The sequence below is a fragment of the Schistocerca americana genome, chromosome X (genome assembly GCF_021461395.2).
Source record: "Schistocerca americana isolate TAMUIC-IGC-003095 chromosome X, iqSchAmer2.1, whole genome shotgun sequence".
Classification (NCBI taxonomy): domain Eukaryota; kingdom Metazoa; phylum Arthropoda; class Insecta; order Orthoptera; family Acrididae; genus Schistocerca; species Schistocerca americana.
The window spans coordinates 573516885-573536090 of record NC_060130.1 but is presented as its reverse complement, the minus strand read 5'-3'; the positions used below and the strand labels follow the sequence as shown (position 1 = coordinate 573536090).

General features: G+C 39.6%; 1 protein-coding gene across 1 annotated transcript in view; it reads right to left on the bottom strand.

Annotated features, from left to right (window-relative positions):
* The window catches only part of LOC124555261 (thrombospondin type-1 domain-containing protein 7A-like), a 1197505-nt gene that overhangs the window by 56730 nt on the left and 1121569 nt on the right, over positions 1-19206 (bottom strand). Inside the window, exon 27 of the mRNA XM_047129129.1 lies at positions 18735-18914. Within this exon, the coding sequence (XP_046985085.1) occupies positions 18735-18914 (180 nt within the window). The remainder of the gene's footprint in view (positions 1-18734; positions 18915-19206) is intronic.

Genomic DNA, 19206 nt, shown 5'->3' with positions numbered 1-19206 from the left:
TCCGCTTCATCGCTTCCGCTGTAAAGGTGTTCTGTTCGTCTGGACGACGGAATACGAACGCACCTTTCGCCAGTTGAAATCGGTGTTGCTTTCCAATACTTGCCTTATGCCATTCGATCCCCAGAAGCCTCTTTTGTTGATGGTGGATGCATCAGATTTCGGGATTGGTGCTGTACTTGCGCACAAAGATGGATCGCACGATCGCCCTATTGCCTTTGCTTCCAAATTGCTCTCGTCTGCGCAAAGAAATTATTCATTGATCGAGAAAGAAGCATTGGCTCTCGTATTTGGTGTTACAAAGTTTAATGATTTCTGGTATGGTCGTCACTTTACCATCATCACAGAACACAAACCTTTGCCATCCTTTTTCATCCGACGAAGCCTGTACCTTCACGTACAGCGCAGAAATTCATTCGCTGGTCTATTTTCCTCTCGCAGTACTGCTACGATATCTTGTATCGGTCGACTGCTAAGCATGGAAACGCGGTAGCGTTGTCCCGTTATCCTGTTGCTGAGGATAGAGCATTCGATTCCTCCGAACTTGCTTGCATGTTCATCGATTCGGAAACCAATGACGTGGTCAAATCATTTCCGATTGATTTTCGTTGTGTAGCTACAGCCACAGCTGCCGACCCTGTCCTTGCTACCGTTCTGCGTTTTGTTGCTACGCAATGGCCCTTGTCAAAGTCACAGATCGGGTATCCGTTGGTTCGCCGATTTCTTGCTCACCAGGAGAGACTTTTTGTACGACGTGGTGTTTTGCTGTTGCGTTCTGATAATGATCAGCCCAGGGTCGTGGTCCAACGTTCGTTACAGTCCTCTGTCTTACAGCTTCTCCACCAAGGACATTGGGGTATAGTGAGAACGAAACAACTTGCTCGTCAGCACTGTACTTGGTTCGGACTCGATGCCACGATTACGAATATGTGCTCTTCTTGCATGGTGTGTGCCAAACAACAATCAGCACCACCGTGGAAATTCTTTGCATGGCCAAAAGCCACTTCCCCTTGGCAACGCTTACACATCGATTTTGCTGGTCCATTCTGGAATGCTCGATGGTTGGTTGTGGTAGATTCATTCAGTAATTTTGCTTTTGTTGTCTGGATGTCTTCCACGACATCATCTGCCAGCATCCAAGCGTTATCTGCTATCTTTTGCATTGAAGGTCTTCCACAGACTATTGTTTCCGACAATGGCCCACAATTAATTTGTGCAGAATTTCAGTCATTCTTCAAGGCCAATGGTATTCAACATCTGACGGCCGCGCCGTTTTCGCCACAGTCCAACGGTGCCACTGAACGATTGGTCAGGACTTTCAAGTCACAGATGTTGAAATTGAAAGAGTCGCATTCTCGGGAGGACGCGTTATTGCTCTTTTTGTCCTCGTATCGCTCTCAGCCCTGAGATGGTTGCTCTCCGGCTGAGTTGCTCCACGGTCGCCCTCATCGAACCTTGATGTCTTTGCTACATCCGCCGCATCAGGTTCCTGTGCAGCGGCAGACACCTGCTTTTGCCCCAGGCGACGTTGTCTCTTACCGCCACTATCAAGGTTCACGGCGTTGGCTCGAAGGGCGCATTCTTCGCTGCCTCGGCCGCGCTATGTATCTGGTTTTGGGGGTCTCTGGTGAGGTGCGTCAGCATCGCGCCTCTGTCGTCGCACGGGATCTGCCACTCCCCGTCTGCTTTCAGCGACGGTGCCGTCCGGTCAGCGCCCTGGGGACCCATCTACTGGCTTGCCTTGGCCCCAGGTGTTACCGACGCTGCCTTCCATTTTGCCCCGCCGCCACCACCGCCGCCGCCGCCACCGCCTGTTAGGCTCCCCATCTCGTCGCATACGTCAACATGAGGTCCTCCCCACGGCAGGCGGAAGCCTTATGCCACAACCGTACGCCGATTTGCAGGGGAGGAATGTGGTGTCACCGCCAGACACCACACTTGCTAGGTGGTAGCCTTTAAATCAGCCGCAGTCCATTAGTATATATCGGACCCGCGTGTCGCCACTATCAGTGATTACAGACCGAGCGCCGCCACACGGCAGGTCTAGAGAGACTTCCTAGCACTCGCCCCAGTGGTACAACCAACTTTGCTAGCGATGGTTCACTGACAAAATACGCTCTCATTTGCCGAGACCATAGTTAGCATAGCCTTCAGCTACATCATTTGCTATGACCTAGCAAGGCGGCATTACCAGTTACTATTGATACTGAATCATGTACAGTCAAGAGCGACGTTCACCATTAATGGATTAAAGTTAAGTATTCCACCACCTACGTCCGTTTTTTCTAAATTCTAATTTCCTTGTCCTGTTCCAGACCTCACGCCAGCCTGCGTGAGCTAAAACGTGTGCCTTTTGGCTTCCTCTAGTAACACGGTGTTGGCTCTCCTGCCAACCCACAACAAAACTCAACAGACTTCCAGTCTGCCCTCCAATGAACTCTCACTTGACATCACTGAAGTCAGAAATGGCAGTGGTTTGGGGGTCACTGGTATGCTCGCAATAGGGCATCTCGCTCAGAGCTGTCCTTGAACTAACTGATTTGTACTAGTTTGTTTTATCACTGTGGTGCCAACTGCTGCAGAAGCAGTATAATGTGCCAGAACCATAAGCCAACCATGATGGTCTTCCGTCTTGTTAGTGCCACCTGGCCATCTGGAGCTTTGTCTTCTTGTGACCATGCATTCTCTTGACCTCCATTGCGAGCAGTCATGTACAGTGGCTACATTCCTGCCAAGCATTTCTGCAATATCACACAAGGAACAACCAGCTTCTTGTAGTCTTATTACATGTCCTCATTCAAACTTAATGAGGTATTGATAATGGGTCTTTGTTGTCTTGAAGGCATTCTTGACTAACATCAACTCACCATGTCCAATCTCAAAGGTAAACAATGCTCATGACCATTAAAGTGAGTATTTAAAGCAAACCTGACCTGCATCATCACAGTGGCATTAGTAACACCACTCTTATGTGACTGGCACGAACTTCCAATAGACATCATCTTTCCAATTTAGAAACACGCCACCCAGCTTTCTTTTATGTCACACAGTTCCTTCTTGAATCTGAAATTTTCTTTTCCACCAGTGTATTTCAGTGCATATAAAATGACTGAATAAAATGACAATGTGGGAATTCCGGTTTTGTTTTACAAGATGATCTCCTACTAGAGGCATTTTATTTATCACCTTAACACACACGTATGACAGGATGCAACTTGTGTATAAAACTGAAGTTGGTGATGAAAAACCATTTTTGTTTGGTTACTTCCTCAAACTAAATATTTGTTTGAGTCCTAATCTCTCTGAAAACAAAGTTTCTATCTGTCTTCCCTGCCCTGAAAAAAGTGCTACTCTGGGACCTGTAACCATAGTTGCCATGCATGACAGTGCCTACCTCTCTTAAGTGTTTGGCTATTATTGTAACCAATTTTTCCTTTCCTTTTAAGGTGAAGGCTACGCCTTGTAAAATCCTGTTGACTGAATCAACAGAAACCACATCACTGTGTGACTCTGCACCTGACTGAAGGAGCCATTCCAGCTCCAAATTAACTCTCCTGACAAAAAACTTCAGTTAAGGTGGATCATGGCAGCTGAGAACATGCATAAATTTTAAAACTATTAATGATTTGTTCCATTCTATGTGTAATATGCTGAGTACTATCAACAGATGCCTCAGATTTATTCCACATTTATAGATATCCAGAAAGATTTTGACACTGCTGCTTGCAAGGAGCTTCTAATAACACTGTGTGCCTATGGAATATCCTCTTGGTTATTTGACTGAATTTGTGATCCCCTGTCAGAAAGGTCACACTTTATAGTAACTGATGGTAAGTCCTCAAGTAAAGCAGAAGTTATATCAGGGGTTCCCCATGGAAATGTTATAGGCTCTCTGATGTTGTCATCTATGTAAATGACTCAATAGATAATCTGAGCAGTCACCTTAGATTGTTTCCAAATGTTGCTTCTGTTTACAAACTAATAAAACCATCAGAAGATTGAAATAATTAAAAAAAATGATTTAGAAAAGATATCCACATGGTGCAAAAAGTGGCAATTGACCCTAAAAAATAAAAAGTGTGATGTTCTCCACATGAATACTACAAAAAGTTCATTAAATTTTTGTTACATGATAAACCACACAAATACAAAAGTTATTGATTCAGCCAAGTACCTATGGTTTACAATTGTGAGCCACTTAAATTGTAACCATCATTGTACACAGAAAATGTTGTGGGGGGAGGTGAACCAAAGATTGTATTTTATTGGCAGAGCACTTAGGAGGTGTAACAAGTGTACTGAATACACTACCAACATTACACTTGTCTTTCCTCTTCTGTAATATGGCTGCACTGTGAGGGATCTTTCCCAGTTAGGATTAATGGAACACATTGAAAAAGTTCAAAGGAGGTCAGTTCATTTTGTATTTTCATGAAGGAGGATACAATAAGTGATCTGGAGTAGCAGTCATTAAAACAAAGATACTATTAATTGCAGCAAGATATTTTCATGAAATTAATGTCACTAACTTTCTTCTCTGAATGCCAAAACATTTTTTTATTGTCATTTACATAGGGAAAAATGACTATAGTGAAAAATATTAAAAAATGGAGGTCGCATTGAAAGATTTAAGTTATAATTCTTCCCATGTGCTGTTTGAGAGTGTAATGGTTGTGATACAGTCTGAAAGTGATTCTTTGGACCATGTGACACACACCTATGTGTTAATTGTAGAGAGATGATGTAGATATAGGTACTACATATCAGCAGGATGTAATATCAGAAAGTGAAATCTTCTGTTACTTAGCTACACAGGATGGTGGTGTATGTACAAAGAACAAAAGTACTTAAATATATTTAATATGTATGAAAAATCACTTAATTTTTAGTCACAATACTTTCTTGATTAGGTAAAATAATGACTGTTTTGTTTATACTTGCTTCCAAGGAATCCTCCACCATGCAGTTTTCTAGATGATATCTTGGCTTTCTCTTGCATGTTTCACAGCAAAGAAAAAAATGGTTTTTCCTCTTCCAAATTTTTTGTCACTTCTACTAACAACCATGCAATCCTTTATTCTAATTTGGAATTATAGAATGTGCTTTCCCTTACAAACCTCTCCTTAGTATTGAGGATGACACATTCATCTATGATAAAATGCTGTACATAATAAAGCTCTAATGTTCACAGAACAGGCTGAAGACAAATAAATCTCCATTGTCCAAAGAATCCAGAAACCTCATAATATTACTATCATGCATAGACTGTGCACAATCACCAAATTCTACTTGATCTCTAGCTTGAGATTTCCTGAGACTATCATTACCTACAGGAAGAATTTCTGCTTGCTTATCATCACTAACTCTACTTTACACTTAGTATTCTGAAAAAGCTGCGGCACTATATCATTGTCCTTCACATGCCTCCTGCTGTTTTTGTGTAAGAGGAAACCATGTAAGGAGACAAGGCCGTTTGCACACATTGAAGCACATAGCTTCTGTTGAAGAAGCCATACAGCTTTGAGTATTGTTAGACAGAACTGATACTCAACTATATGAGAAAATATGTTTGACTATTATCTGTCAGAAGCACAAAGAAAATAAAAATAGAGCAGAAGCAGAAAATCTAAATGGCAGATATGGTCTAACATCAGATGGAAAAGGATTACATTCAATATATTTCTTAATAAAATTGTATCCATTTACGAAATCCATTGTCCCAATATTATGGATATACCAATAAAATTGTTGGTCACTAAAAATATCAAAATGTCTTCAGAAAGAAAGAAAGACACATACAACAGAGTCCAAATGAACTGGGAGTTGTTTCATATCAGAAATGATACTGTAACATATTAAGAAAAGCTGTAGAAATTCAATAGTGTGTACACAGCTTATCAAAAACTGACAGATCAGAAATGAAATCAAATCAGCATAGAATGTTGTTACAAGAGTGGAAGCAATGAAACCTTCAAAGATGATGCAATTTCTATTGAAAATAACAGGCCATCTTAAATGAAAATGTGTGTGAATCTGATATTCTAACTAATTACCTTTTTAAAATACATCCAAAAATTGATGCTGTGCAACAAAGTAAGGCATGACTACAATGATAATTTCATTAAATTATAATTTGACTCATTTCTTCTCGAAATAAGAAAGATCAGAATGAGATTTTCACTCTGCAGTGGAGTGTGCACTGATATGAAACTTCCTAGCAGATTAAAACTGTGCTGGACCGAGACTCGAACTCGGGACCTTTGCCTTTCGTGGGCAAATGCTCTACCAACTGAGCCACCCAAGTATGATCCACAACCCACCCTCACAGCTTCAATTCTGCCAGTACCTTGTCTCCTACCTTCTAAACTTCACAGAAGCTCTCCTACGAACCTTGCAGCACTCCTGAAAGAAAGGATACTGCAGACACATGGCTTAGCCACAGCCTGGGGGATGTTTCCAGAATGATAATTTCCACTCTGCAGTGGAGTGTGTGCTCATATGAGACTACCTGGCAGATTGAAACTCTGTGCCAGACTGAGACTTGAACTCGGAACCTTTGCCTTTCGCGAGGAAGTGCTCTACTGACTGAGCTACCCAAGCACAACTTATCACCCATCCTCACAGCTTTAATTCCACCAGTACCTCATCTCTAACCTTCCAAACTTCACAGAAGCTGGAAGAAAGGAGTGCTAGTTCTGCAAGGTTCATAGAAGAGCTTCTGTGAAGTTTGGAAGGTCTGAGATGAGGTACTGGTAGAATTGAAGCTGTGAGGTCATGGGTCATGCTTGAATGGCTCAGTTGGTAGAGCACTTGCCCACGAAAGGCAATGGTCCCAAATTTGAGTCTCGGTCCAGCACAAAGTTTTCATCTGCCAGGAAGTTTTATAAGGAAGATCAATTCCCTTATATTAAAACCTGACATAGAGCTGACAATATTATCAATAAGACAATAATGGCCCTATAATATATAAAACTCTCAGCTACACATACAATATACAATTAAAGGCAATTTTACTGACTTATTAATTTATATCATTATTGTGTCTCTCTACAAAATTAATATTTAGACAGATATTAATAACAACCAGTTGGTGTCCTTCCTTAAATTATTTTCCAAACTCTTTTACAAAAAGAGTGACTACACAGTTAGCAATAACTATCAACTGCTTTATATGAGTGATATGTCATTGTAATTGAATCTAGAATCAGACTAAGCTTTTCCCCAGTAAGTGCTATTATGATCCCAATCAAAATGGGGTCAACAGAGGAAAACAGTTTGTGGTGTGTTTGTTATAGTTACTAACTGATTTTGCATAAAAACTGTGTCAGACTGAGACTTGAACTTGGGAGCTTTGTTTCATGTAAAACTGCTCTACTGACTGAGCTACCAAAGCATGACCCAGCACTCATTCTCACAGCTTTACTTCCACTACTCCTACCTTCCAAACTTCACAGAAGTTCTACTGCAAAATTTGCAAGTCTAGCACTCCTGGAAGGAAAGATATTGTGGAGACCTGGCTTAGCCACAGCCTGAGGGAGGTTTTCAGAATTAAATTTTCAGTCTGCAATGGAGCATGCACCAATATAAACCATCCTGGCAGGTGAAAATTGTGAGGAAGGGTTGTGAGTTGTGCTTGGGTAGCTCAGTTGATAAAGCACTTCCCTGTGAAAGACAAAGGTCCTGAGTTCGAGTCTCCGTCAGGTGCACTGTTTTCTCTGCCAAGTTTCATGTCACTGCAAAGTAAAAATGTCATTCTAGACTAGCAGACTTGATTAGACATTTGAAATTATTAGGCATATATAATGATGACTCTTTAAACTGGGAAAACTGTATAAAATAAAAGTGTGCATCTGTTGTGCAATTGACAGATCATAATGCTTTATGTGAATATAACATACAGAACACATAACTAATTAGTAACAAATTAACTAACAGATTAGCCTGATAAAGCACACAGATTTTATCAACTTTCATTTATTGTCTTCTATTTTCAGGCACTGTTTCTTACCATTAACATGTGACTTCCCTGTCATTTCTCTTCTGTGACAGAGTAATAGAATGTAAAGGAACATAATATGCTGAGATGTTCAGCATGTATGACTTTTTGTTGTTGCATCTGCTACATCATCTCTCTTTATGCTACCATGTCCACGTAGGCAGTAAATTGACATTTCTTACCCTTAAAGCTGCATGTTTTTGAGGGTGGATATCATGTTCTGTGATGTTCTGCTTGTTGTGTATATTTGCTGTGTTGTTTCCAGAATATCAATGGAATAAAATTGTTTTAAAATATTAGTACATCCATGTTTGAAAACTATCATAGGCATAGAAATTTCTTGCTCTTTGCATTGCTAAAACCATACTTTCCCAGCTCCACTTTATAACCACAATGTTTTCCATAAATAATTATACAAAACACCATGGGGCCTAACTCCTGGAATATATGGGTGCTGCTACGATGTTGCTGACAACAGAAACTTGAAATCTTAGTATACCATGACTAGTCACCACAGTGGCAGTATGCAGTTCACCATCTTCAACATACCAGCTGATTGTAGAGCTACTTGTATAAGAGCCTTTTTTAAGTAGTAGTAGTAGTAGTAGTAGTAGTAGTAGTAGTAGCTTTATTCATCTGTAGATCTCTTTTTAGGAGGATGTAGGATATGTCAAAGTATTTCCAAGTTTAAAACAATTTAAAATAAGCTAATTCATATACACATACATTTACAGACTTCTTGTTAGAGACAATTATTAGATTTACTCCTGGTATACAATGCTTTTTTTTTTTACAAATAACTTATTAACTAATGTAATGCCACACTGTTCACTCATATCTCACTATCAGTCACTGCACACACTATACAGAGAGTGTTTTGTAACACTTCACTCACTACACACACACACACACACACACACACACACACACACACACACACACACAAATATACACCGGTGATCTTGGGCCATTTTCTGTACCACAGCTTCCCATTTGCTATCCTGAAAAACTGCATCAGCATCCTTCTATAATGAGTGAGATGTTGAGCTCAGAGAGAGGAAGCGGTGTTTGTGTTGTGCTATGCATAGCTTGGGGGTAAGTATTTATAGAAAAGGAAAAAAGAAGAGAAAAACATAGTGTGAAGGTGTTATGTGGAATGTTGGATGTTCTATAATCATTATTATTATTTATTTGTATAACTTTTTTTTACCAAACCCCTATTCTGTTTTATCTAAGTAATCCTTCAATGTATAAAATGTATTGCATAACAGGTACTTTTTAACTGCCTTTTTAAGTAAGTGTATTTTTGCAATTTCTTTAACTGTTTTTGGTAATTTATTGTACAGTTTAATCCTTGGAAGAAAACGCTGTTTTGAGTTTTAGGTTTATTTTTTCTTGGTAAATGTAAGTTGAGTCTAGCTCTAGTTCCATGGTCATGGACAGAGCTGTTTGTGCAGTAATTACCAACGTTATTTTTGATGTGTACAACTCACTGGTAAATGTATTCACATGGTGCAGTTAAAATTCCCAGTGCTTTGAACAGATCTTTACAATGAGCTTGACTACCATTTTTTGTTATTATTCTTATGGCTCTTTTCTGAAGTTTGAAAATTGTGCTCATATTTTGTGCATTTGTTCCTCAAAACAGAATGCCATAGCTAAGAATTGAGTGTAAATACGGATAGTATGTAACTAACAGACACTGCATGTTACACACTCATTAGTTTTCTTTATGTTCAATGTCACTTTGTTTCATTATGACTGGGATTTAATAACTTTTTGTAAAATTTCCTTGTCAAAGAGTGTGCAGTTGTAGACAAGTTGGCCTCAAACAGATGCCTTGTAGAGCAGTAAAAATAAATACTATACTTTCATTGATTTACTTTTAATATTTCTGAGGTGAGGCAGCACACACACACACACACACACACACACACACACACACACACACACACACACACACACACAGAGCACAGCTGATATACTTTCCCTATCCTTCCCAAATGCAAGTTTATGCTTAGTCTACAACATTCTTTACTTTTGTTCATACAATGACATTGTTATCTATGGGTTGTTCAACACTATTCTTTCTTTTTGAAATGTATTTTGGTTTGTTTTTTTCAGATACATGCAACACTGTCTTTCCTATGTTCTAAGTCTCATTTCTTCCCATAACTCCTGAATCTAACCATATTTCATACAAATATGGGAGCCATGTACTATTTAAATTCCTCCTTCTCCCTTTCTATACAAAATATGAGGTGAACATGTATTTCACCAACAAATGTTTGGAGATTGTTGAGGAATATTTTCTGAGTATTTTGGTGTAAGGGACTAATGGTCTCTGGTGACTTGTTACATTGCATTTTTATTTGATTTCTTGAAAATTTCTGCACAACAGTAAAAATTTTGATTGTATGTGCTGTGTCTCTTGCTTCGAAACAAACTCATTCCATTCACTCCTGGTACTTGCTACTGGCTCTTCACCCTAAGGTTTATATTGAGCACTGCTCGGTTTGACTCAGGTTTGTTTTTGCAGCGGTGACAGTTATACTTTAACAGTGATACAAGCATTATGGTTAGGTTTATGTATGAAGAGTTGGCCAATATGGACCTTGGGTATTGGTTCACCGAATGCAATAGAAGAGTGTAACAATGTTCTGTTCTGTTCCAGAGGTTGCCCCTCAGTCTGCAAGATCCGGGCAGTTGCAGTGGGTGGGCTTACTGGTAATTGGGAGCTCCAACGTCAGGCGCGTAATGGGGCCCCTTAGGGAAATGGCAGCAAGAGAGGGGAAGAAAACCAATGTGCACTCCGTGTGCATACCGGGGGGAGTCATTCCAGATGTCGAAAGGGTCCTTCCGGATGCCATGAAGGGTACAGGGTGCACCCATCTGCAGGTGGTCGCTCATGTCGGCACCAATGATGTGTGTCGCTGTGGATCGGAGGAAATCCTCTCTGGCTTCCGGCGGCTATCTGATTTGGTGAAGACTGCCAGTCTTGCTAGCGGGATGAAAGCAGAGCTCACCATCTGCAGCATCGTCGACAGGACTGACTGCGGACCTTTGGTACAGAGCCGAGTGGAGGGTCTGAATCAGAGGCTGAGACGGTTCTGCGACTGTTTGGGCTGCAGATTCCTCGACTTGCGCCATAGGGTGGTGGGGTTTCGGGTTCCGCTGGATAGGTCAGGAGTCCACTACACGCAACAAGCGGCTACACGGGTAGCAGGGGTTGTGTGGCGTGGGCTGGGCGGTTTTTTAGGTTAGATGGCCTTGGGCAAGTACAGAAAGGGCAACAGCCTCAACGGGTGCGGGGCAAAGTCAGGACATGTGGGGACCAAGCAGCAATCGGTATTGTAATTGTCCACTGTCGAAGCTGCGTTGGTAAAGTACCAGAACTTCAAGCACTGATAGAAAGCACCGAAGCTGAAATCGTTATAGGTACAGAAAGCTGGCTTAAGCCAGAGATAAATTCTGCTGAAATTTTTACAAAGGTACAGACGGTGTTTAGAAAGGATAGATTGCATGCAACCGGTGGTGGAGTGTTCGTCGCTGTTAGTAGTAGTTTATCCTGTAGTGAAGTAGAAGTGGATAGTTCCTGTGAATTATTATGGGTGGAGGTTACACTCAACAACCGAACTAGGTTAATAATTGGCTCCTTTTACCGACCTCCCGACTCAGCAGCATTAGCGGCAGAACAACTGAGAGAAAATTTGGAATACATTTCACATAAATTTTCTCAGCATGTTATAGTCTTAGGTGGAGATTTCAATTTACCAGATATAGACTGGGACACTCAGATGTTTAGGACGGGTGCTAGGGACAGAGCATCGAGTGACATTATACTGAGTGCACTATCCGAAAATTACCTTGAGCAATTAAACAGAGAACCGACTCGTGGAGATAACATCTTGGACCTACTGATAACAAACAGACCCGAACTTTTCGACTCTGTATGTACAGAACAGGGAATCAGTGATCATAAGGCCGTTGCAGCATCCCTGAATATGGAAGTTAATAGGAATATAAAAAAAGGGAGGAAGGTTTATCTGTTTAGCAAGAGTAATAGAAGACAGATTTCAGACTACCTAACAGATCAAAACGAAAATTTCTGTTCCGACACTGACAATGTTGAGTGTTTATGGAAAAAGTTCAAGGCAATCGTAAAATGCATTTTAGACAGGTACGTGCCGAGTAAAACTGTGAGGGATGGGAAAAACCCACCGTGGTACAACAACAAAGTTAGGAAACTACTGCGAAAGCAAAGAGAGCTCCACTCCAAGTTTAAATGCAGCCAAAACCTCTCAGACAAACAGAAGCTAAACGATGCCAAAGTCAGCGTAAGGAGGGCTATGCGTGAAGCGTTCATTGAATTCGAAAGTAAAATTCTATGTACCGACTTGACAGAAAATCCTAGGAAGTTCTGGTCTTACGTTAAATCAGTAAGTGGCTCGAAACAGCATATCCAGACACTACGGGATGATGATGGCATTGAAACAGAGGATGACATGCGTAAAGCTGAAATACTAAACACCTTTTTCCAAAGCTGTTTCACAGAGGAAGACCGCACTGCAGTTCCCTCTCTAAATCCTCGCACAAACGAAAAAATGGCTGACATCGAAATAAGTGTCCAAGGAATAGAAAAGCAACTGGAATCACTCAATAGAGGAAAGTCCACTGGACCTGACGGGATACCAATTCGATTCTACACAGAGTACGCGAAAGAACTTGCCCCCCTTCTAACAGCTGTGTACCGCAAGTCTCTAGAGGAACGAGGGGTTCCAAATGATTGGAAAAGAGCACAGATAGTCCCAGTCTTCAAGAAGGGTCGTCGAGCAGATGCGCAAAACTATAGACCTATATCTCTTACGTCGATCTGTTGTAGAATTTTAGAACAGGTTTTTTGCTCGCGTATCATGTCATTTCTGGAAACCCAGAATCTACTATGTAGGAATCAACATGGATTCTGGAAACAGCGATCGTGTGAGACCCAACTCGCCTTATTTGTTCATGAGACCCAGAAAATATTAGATACAGGCTCCCAGGTAGATGCTATTTTTCTTGACTTCCGGAAGGCGTTCGATACAGTTCCGCACTGTCACCTGATAAACAAAGTAAGAGCCTACGGAATATCAGACCAGATGTGTGGCTGGATTGAAGAGTTTTTAGCAAACAGAACACAGCATGTTGTTATCAATGGAGAGACGTCTACAGACGTTAAAGTAACCTCTGGCGTGCCACAGGGGAGTGTTATGGGACCATTGCTTTACACAATATATATATAAATGACTTAGTAGATAGTGTCGGAAGTTCCATGCAGCTTTTCGCGGATGATGCTGTAGTATACAGAGAAGTTGCAGCATTAGAAAATTGTAGCGAAATGCAGGAAGATCTGCAGCAGATAGGCACTTGGTGAAGGGAGTGGCAACTGACCCTTAACATAGACAAATGTAATGTATTGCGAATACATAGAAAGAAGGATCCTTTATTGTATGATTATATGATAGCGGAACAAACACTGGTAGCAGTTACTTCTGTAAAATACCTGGGAGTATGCGTACGGAACGATTTGAAGTGGAATGATCATATAAAATTAATTGTTGGTAAGGCGGGTACCAGGTTGAGATTCATTGGGAGAGTGCTTAGAAAATGTAGTCCATCAACAAAGGAGGTGGCTTACAAAACACTCGTTCGACCTATACATGAGTATTGCTCATCAGTGTGGGATCCGTACCAGGTCGGGTTGACGGAGGAGATAGAGAAGATCCAAAGAAGAGCGGCGCGTGTCGTCACCGGGTTATTTGGTAACCGTGATAGCGTTACGGAGATGTTTAATAAACTCAAGTGGCAGACTCTGCAAGAGAGGCGCTCTGCATCGCGGTGTAGCTTGCTCGCCAGGTTTCGAGAGGGTGCGTTTCTGGATGAGGTATCGAATATATTGCTTACCCCTACTTATACCTCCCGAGGAGATCACAAATGTAAAATTAGAGAGATTCGAGCGCGCACGGAGGCTTTCAGACAGTCGATCTTCCCGCGAACCATACGCGACTGGAACAGGAAAGGGAGGTAATGACAGTGGCACGTAAAGTGCCCTCCGCCACACACCGTTGGGTGGCTTGCGGAGTATCAATGTAGATGTAGATGCAATGCTGAGCTACTCCTGCAGCAATGGCAAACATATTATACTACTTTTGCATCTGTACATAGGTGCCTGAGAGAAATGCAGTACTTCCATGTGCATGTTACAGACTCCACTCATGTCATGAGAAACTGGGGTAATGAAACAAATAATTACATTAAAACTCTGTAATGAACCACCAGAAACCATGGGTCCCTCAGGCAACAATATTTACAAATTACCCTTTAACAATCTCAATTTTTTTCAGCAGAGATCAAGTTCACTCTGTAAAGTACTGTGGCTCTGAAAGACTCCATTTTTCATTTCAAAACTACACTTATTTTTTTTCCAGTCGCCTTTTAGGTCAATTTAATTTATCCAACTTTTCCTGGTGAATATATTTTGTTCCTGCAAGTGTGCAAATTATGTCTACTCCTGCCACCACCTTTTAATTGGTCATAGAACATTTTCCTGCCACAAATTTCCTTAGATGTTTGAAAATGTGTAAGCCACTTTGTGTCAAATCTGGCGATTTACATTCCTCAATTTATCCATTTCCAAAACACCATTGTGTGGAGTTGCTTTGTCATAATGAAAGATATATTTTTTTCCCTTTTGAAATACAATCCTTTTGTCTTGATGGATTCTTTTTTGGAGAAGAAATCCATGTGTAAATATGAAAAGTATACTAGACAGTTGACAATCAGGTGGTGATTGAAATAAAAGGAAATTAAGTTTTTTTTTCGTAATGCCGCTGCTGCCATTTAAGATGTTTATGTACAATAAGACAGTCATAAACAGGGGATGGGTAAAATATGGAAAGACTGTGAGACATGCTTGCTTGAACATAAATGCAGATGCTAGCCAGGCCTGCAGATGTACTGTTGTGTTTGACCATGAACAGCATCTATACAGTGTCTTCAATGTGCTGCAAGTGTCAGGCATGGTCAGAATAGTGTTCTGTGTAGTTGTGTGGACAGTATATTGGAGCTAAATGAACTCAAACATGCACCAATTGCTGGTCCTCATATGTTGGGTGCTTCTGTAACCAAGGTAGTTAAAATATTTGGTGTTTCAAGAGGCACCATATTGAAATTTGTTCTGGACACAGGGAAAGTAGAAAAAGTCATCTTTTAAGTCACAAAGTGTCCAAAAGTGTGTATTGAGTGATTGTGACAGTCAATGATTGAAGAGGAGTGTGATTAAAATAAGCGAATGTGAGCTGCAAAATCCACTGCAGAACTCAATGTCTCACTGTTGAACCCTACGAGCACCAAAACCACATGAATTGAGCTGGGAATTATATGTTTGGCTGAAACTGCAAAACCACTCATCAGCAATGGAAATGTCAATAACAGGAAAATGTAATGCTGAAGCCATAAAAACTTGTGTCGAGAAATGAAAGGAAGTCATTTGGTCAGATAAGTGTGTTTCCAACTCCTGACCAAGTTTATGTGCCAAGAGTGAAACATAGTGGGGGTTCAGTGATGACTCAGACAGCTGTATTGTGGTACACCATGGGCTCCATGGTAACTCCGCAAGTCACATTATTGCCAAGGATTATATGACCATTATAGTTGTTCAGATCCATCTCATAGTACACTGTTTGTTCCCCAATGCTGATGCTGGGTTCCAAGATAAGGCCCTTGTTCACGCGGTTTTCTCTGTCCAGGACAAGTTTTGTGAACACAAGGATGAATTGTTGCATCACCCCTAGCCACCACAGTTACCAGATGCCCACATTATTTAGCCTTTGTGGCCTACTTTTGAGAGAAGGGTGCATAATTGCCATCCACCTCCATCATCATTACCTGAACTTCTCAGTATTTTGCAGAAAGTATGGTATAAGATTCCCTTTAAAACCCTACAAAACCTGTATTTGTCCATTGCTAGACAAAAGGAAGCTATTTTAACACCAACAGGTTTTCTACACACTATTAGGCATGGTAATGTGTTTAGTTTTAGGTGTTTCCATATTTATGAACAACTCCTGTATGTATTGTAGCGGATGCTCTTATTTGAAAACATAAACTTGATAATGCTTATGCTTGCTACTTTTTTCATTTCATTTCATTTTATTATCTTCCTGTATATCATTTACATGATGTAGGAATTGTCACAACAAAGTTATCATACTAGTACAAGTACTACAGACATAATAATGGAATATCACTTTCAAGACATTTTTTAAAAGTACAAGTATAGACATACAAATTAAAATTTTTGGCAATAAATTTACACACAATCAAAGTACTCATCTACGTCATAGAAAGTTTTCCTTAAAAGGTAATTTTTAAGTTCAGTCTTAAATTTTACTTCATCTATTATTGCCTTCATGTACACTGGCAGAGCATTGTAGAGTTTTATTCCAAAATAACTTACATGCTTTTGGGTTTGATTTGTCCTTACCCTTTCTAAATACAAATTCTTACGAGTTCTAGTATTATAATTATGGCAGTCCTCATTTGTACATAGATTTTTCATATGTGCTCTTGTACACAGAATGCTTTTAAAAATATACAGTGATGGTATTGTGAGTATTTGCAGTTCTTTGAAAAGGGGCCTACAATGAGTTCTTGGAGAGTTATGTGTTATGATTCGTACAGCTCTTTTCTGAAATTTGAAGATATCTGTTAAGCTTGATTTAGTTTTACCCCAGAACACTATGCCATAAGACACGATGGACTGAAAGTAAGCAAAATACACTAGTCTAGTACAGTCTGTGCTGCATGATAGAGATAATATCCTCAATGCAAAACATGCCGAATTGAGCCTGTGGGATAAGTACTTGAGATGGTCTTTCCAGCTTAAGTTTTGATCAATGTGCATGCCCAAAAACTTTGTGGATTGTACACTCTCTATCTTCTTATCCATTAGTTTTAACTGGAGGTCCATATCTTGAGTTGCTTTGCCATACTGTATATAATTTGTTTTACTTAGATTAAGTGTTAACTCATTAGCATTAAACCAATGTTGAATATATTTCAGGACTATATCAGTTGTGGTGGTTAATGATTTTTTATCATCACTTATAATTATGCTAGTGTCATCTGCGAACAACATTATTTTGGTAGAAATATTAGGATTTTTTATGTCATTTATATAAAGTAAGAATAATAAAGGACCGAGAACACTGCCCTGTGGGACACCTATTTCCAATTTCTTTGCATCTGAGACCAACTTGATTTTCTGATTTTTATGCTCTGCGATGATTTCTACCACCTGAGTTCTATCTTGAAGGTAAGATTCAAACCACTGCTTCACAACTCCCCTTACACCTATTGCCTCCATCTTGTTTAACAGAATTTTGTGATTTACTGCATCAAAAGCTTTAGATAAATCTAAGTTAATTCCCACTACACATTTTTTAGTGTCGAGACTCCTGACAATCTCTTTGGTATAGGCATGGATGGCTGATTCTGTGCTGTGGCCTGAGCGAAAGCCATGTTGATTGCAGTTTAGAAGTTTGTGAGCATCTAAGTAATTTATGAGTCTGGTTTTCATTAATATCTCTAGAATTTTTGAAAATGATTGGAGAAGGGATATTGGCCTATAATTTTCTACCTTGTATGGATCTCCTTTTTTAAACAGAGGTCTAACCTTAGAGATTTTCAACCTCTCAGGAAACACACCTTCGCTGAAAGACAAATTGGCAATATGTACCAGGGGCTTTATAATTTGTTGGGCGACTTTTTTTTATTATTGACACAGGAACTTCATCCACACCTGCAGACATTTTTGATTTTAGACTCTTTATCACCTTTAATATTTCATTATCATTTGTGGGAGTTAACAACATACTACTGTCTACTTTTGGGGCTGTTAATTTCTCATGTTTAGTAAAGTTTTTACTTAATGACACTGGTACACTTAAAAAGTAATTATTAATGTAATTTGCCAGAGTTTCATCTATTAATTCAATATTTTCACTATTTTTGAGTACTATTTCCTGATCCTTGAGGCCCTTACCTGTTTCCCTTTTCACAATGTCCCAAATAGTTTTTGATTTATTGCCTGATCACTTGGTAGCATGGTGTACAGACACAGTTTATAAAAGGGTTCCTCTTTCCCTGTCATACTTTTGAATTGTTTCACATCTCCAAGTATTCTTTTTGATATAAATGCCAGAAAACTCATCATGGAAGTGGTGAGTAAATAAGGCAACAGAGATTTGTATTTTAGTTGAGAGAAATGCTTTATATACTTTTGGATTTTGATGATAATTAAACATGACTGGCAGCTAACTTGTAAAGTGCTTGGCTCCATTTGTTGACACTTTAATTAATGTGTATGTGTTCATATTTTTTCAACTGATTGAACAACATATAGTAATTAAATAAATGAGCCAACTACAGTATGAAGGCAGAAGAAAATAATTTACAGTTGTGGTATAAGAGCATTAAGAGGTGAACATAATTAATCAGTGTGGTAATGATGGAAATCCTGAAATAAGAAGTAAAAATGTTGGAGAAAATGTTGCAGAATAATTTTGTTTTAAGATTTTTTACAGACCTTAATTTTAGTGCTTATTAAATTATCTAGAAAAATAAAAAAAAACAGTAATTTTTACTATTAACATTCTCATTGTGTTGAGTGAAAGTGTTATGTAAAATCTGTTAAACTTACCAGTAACCACAACACCATCTGATCGCTGACATGTAATCTTACCATCACGTGAAATAACCCAATCAAATGTCAGACAAGCACCACTAAAGCAGGGTCGAGTTTCCCATAATGCAGTAGGGCAAGCCTCACCTTCTGGGCTTGGGTGTCGCAAAATGGCTCGTGACCTTGTCATGTAACCATCTGGAAGAAAAAACTTATATGTACAAATATATCATGGACATATCTCAAAACAGAATTAATAAAATGTCATATTATGTCAAATTTATATACATTTATGGTTGAAAATTTAATTTGTTATCATGTAACACCTATTTAATCTGCATAAAAAGAATATGTCCAATTAAACTGCTTTTGTACTGGAAAACTGGAAAACCCTGAGTGCCCTGGAAAAATAGAGATGGTGTCTCTTACAGTCTACAAGGAAATAGAACCAGTAATGAGTACAATCAGGAAGAAACGCATTTCATTTTTC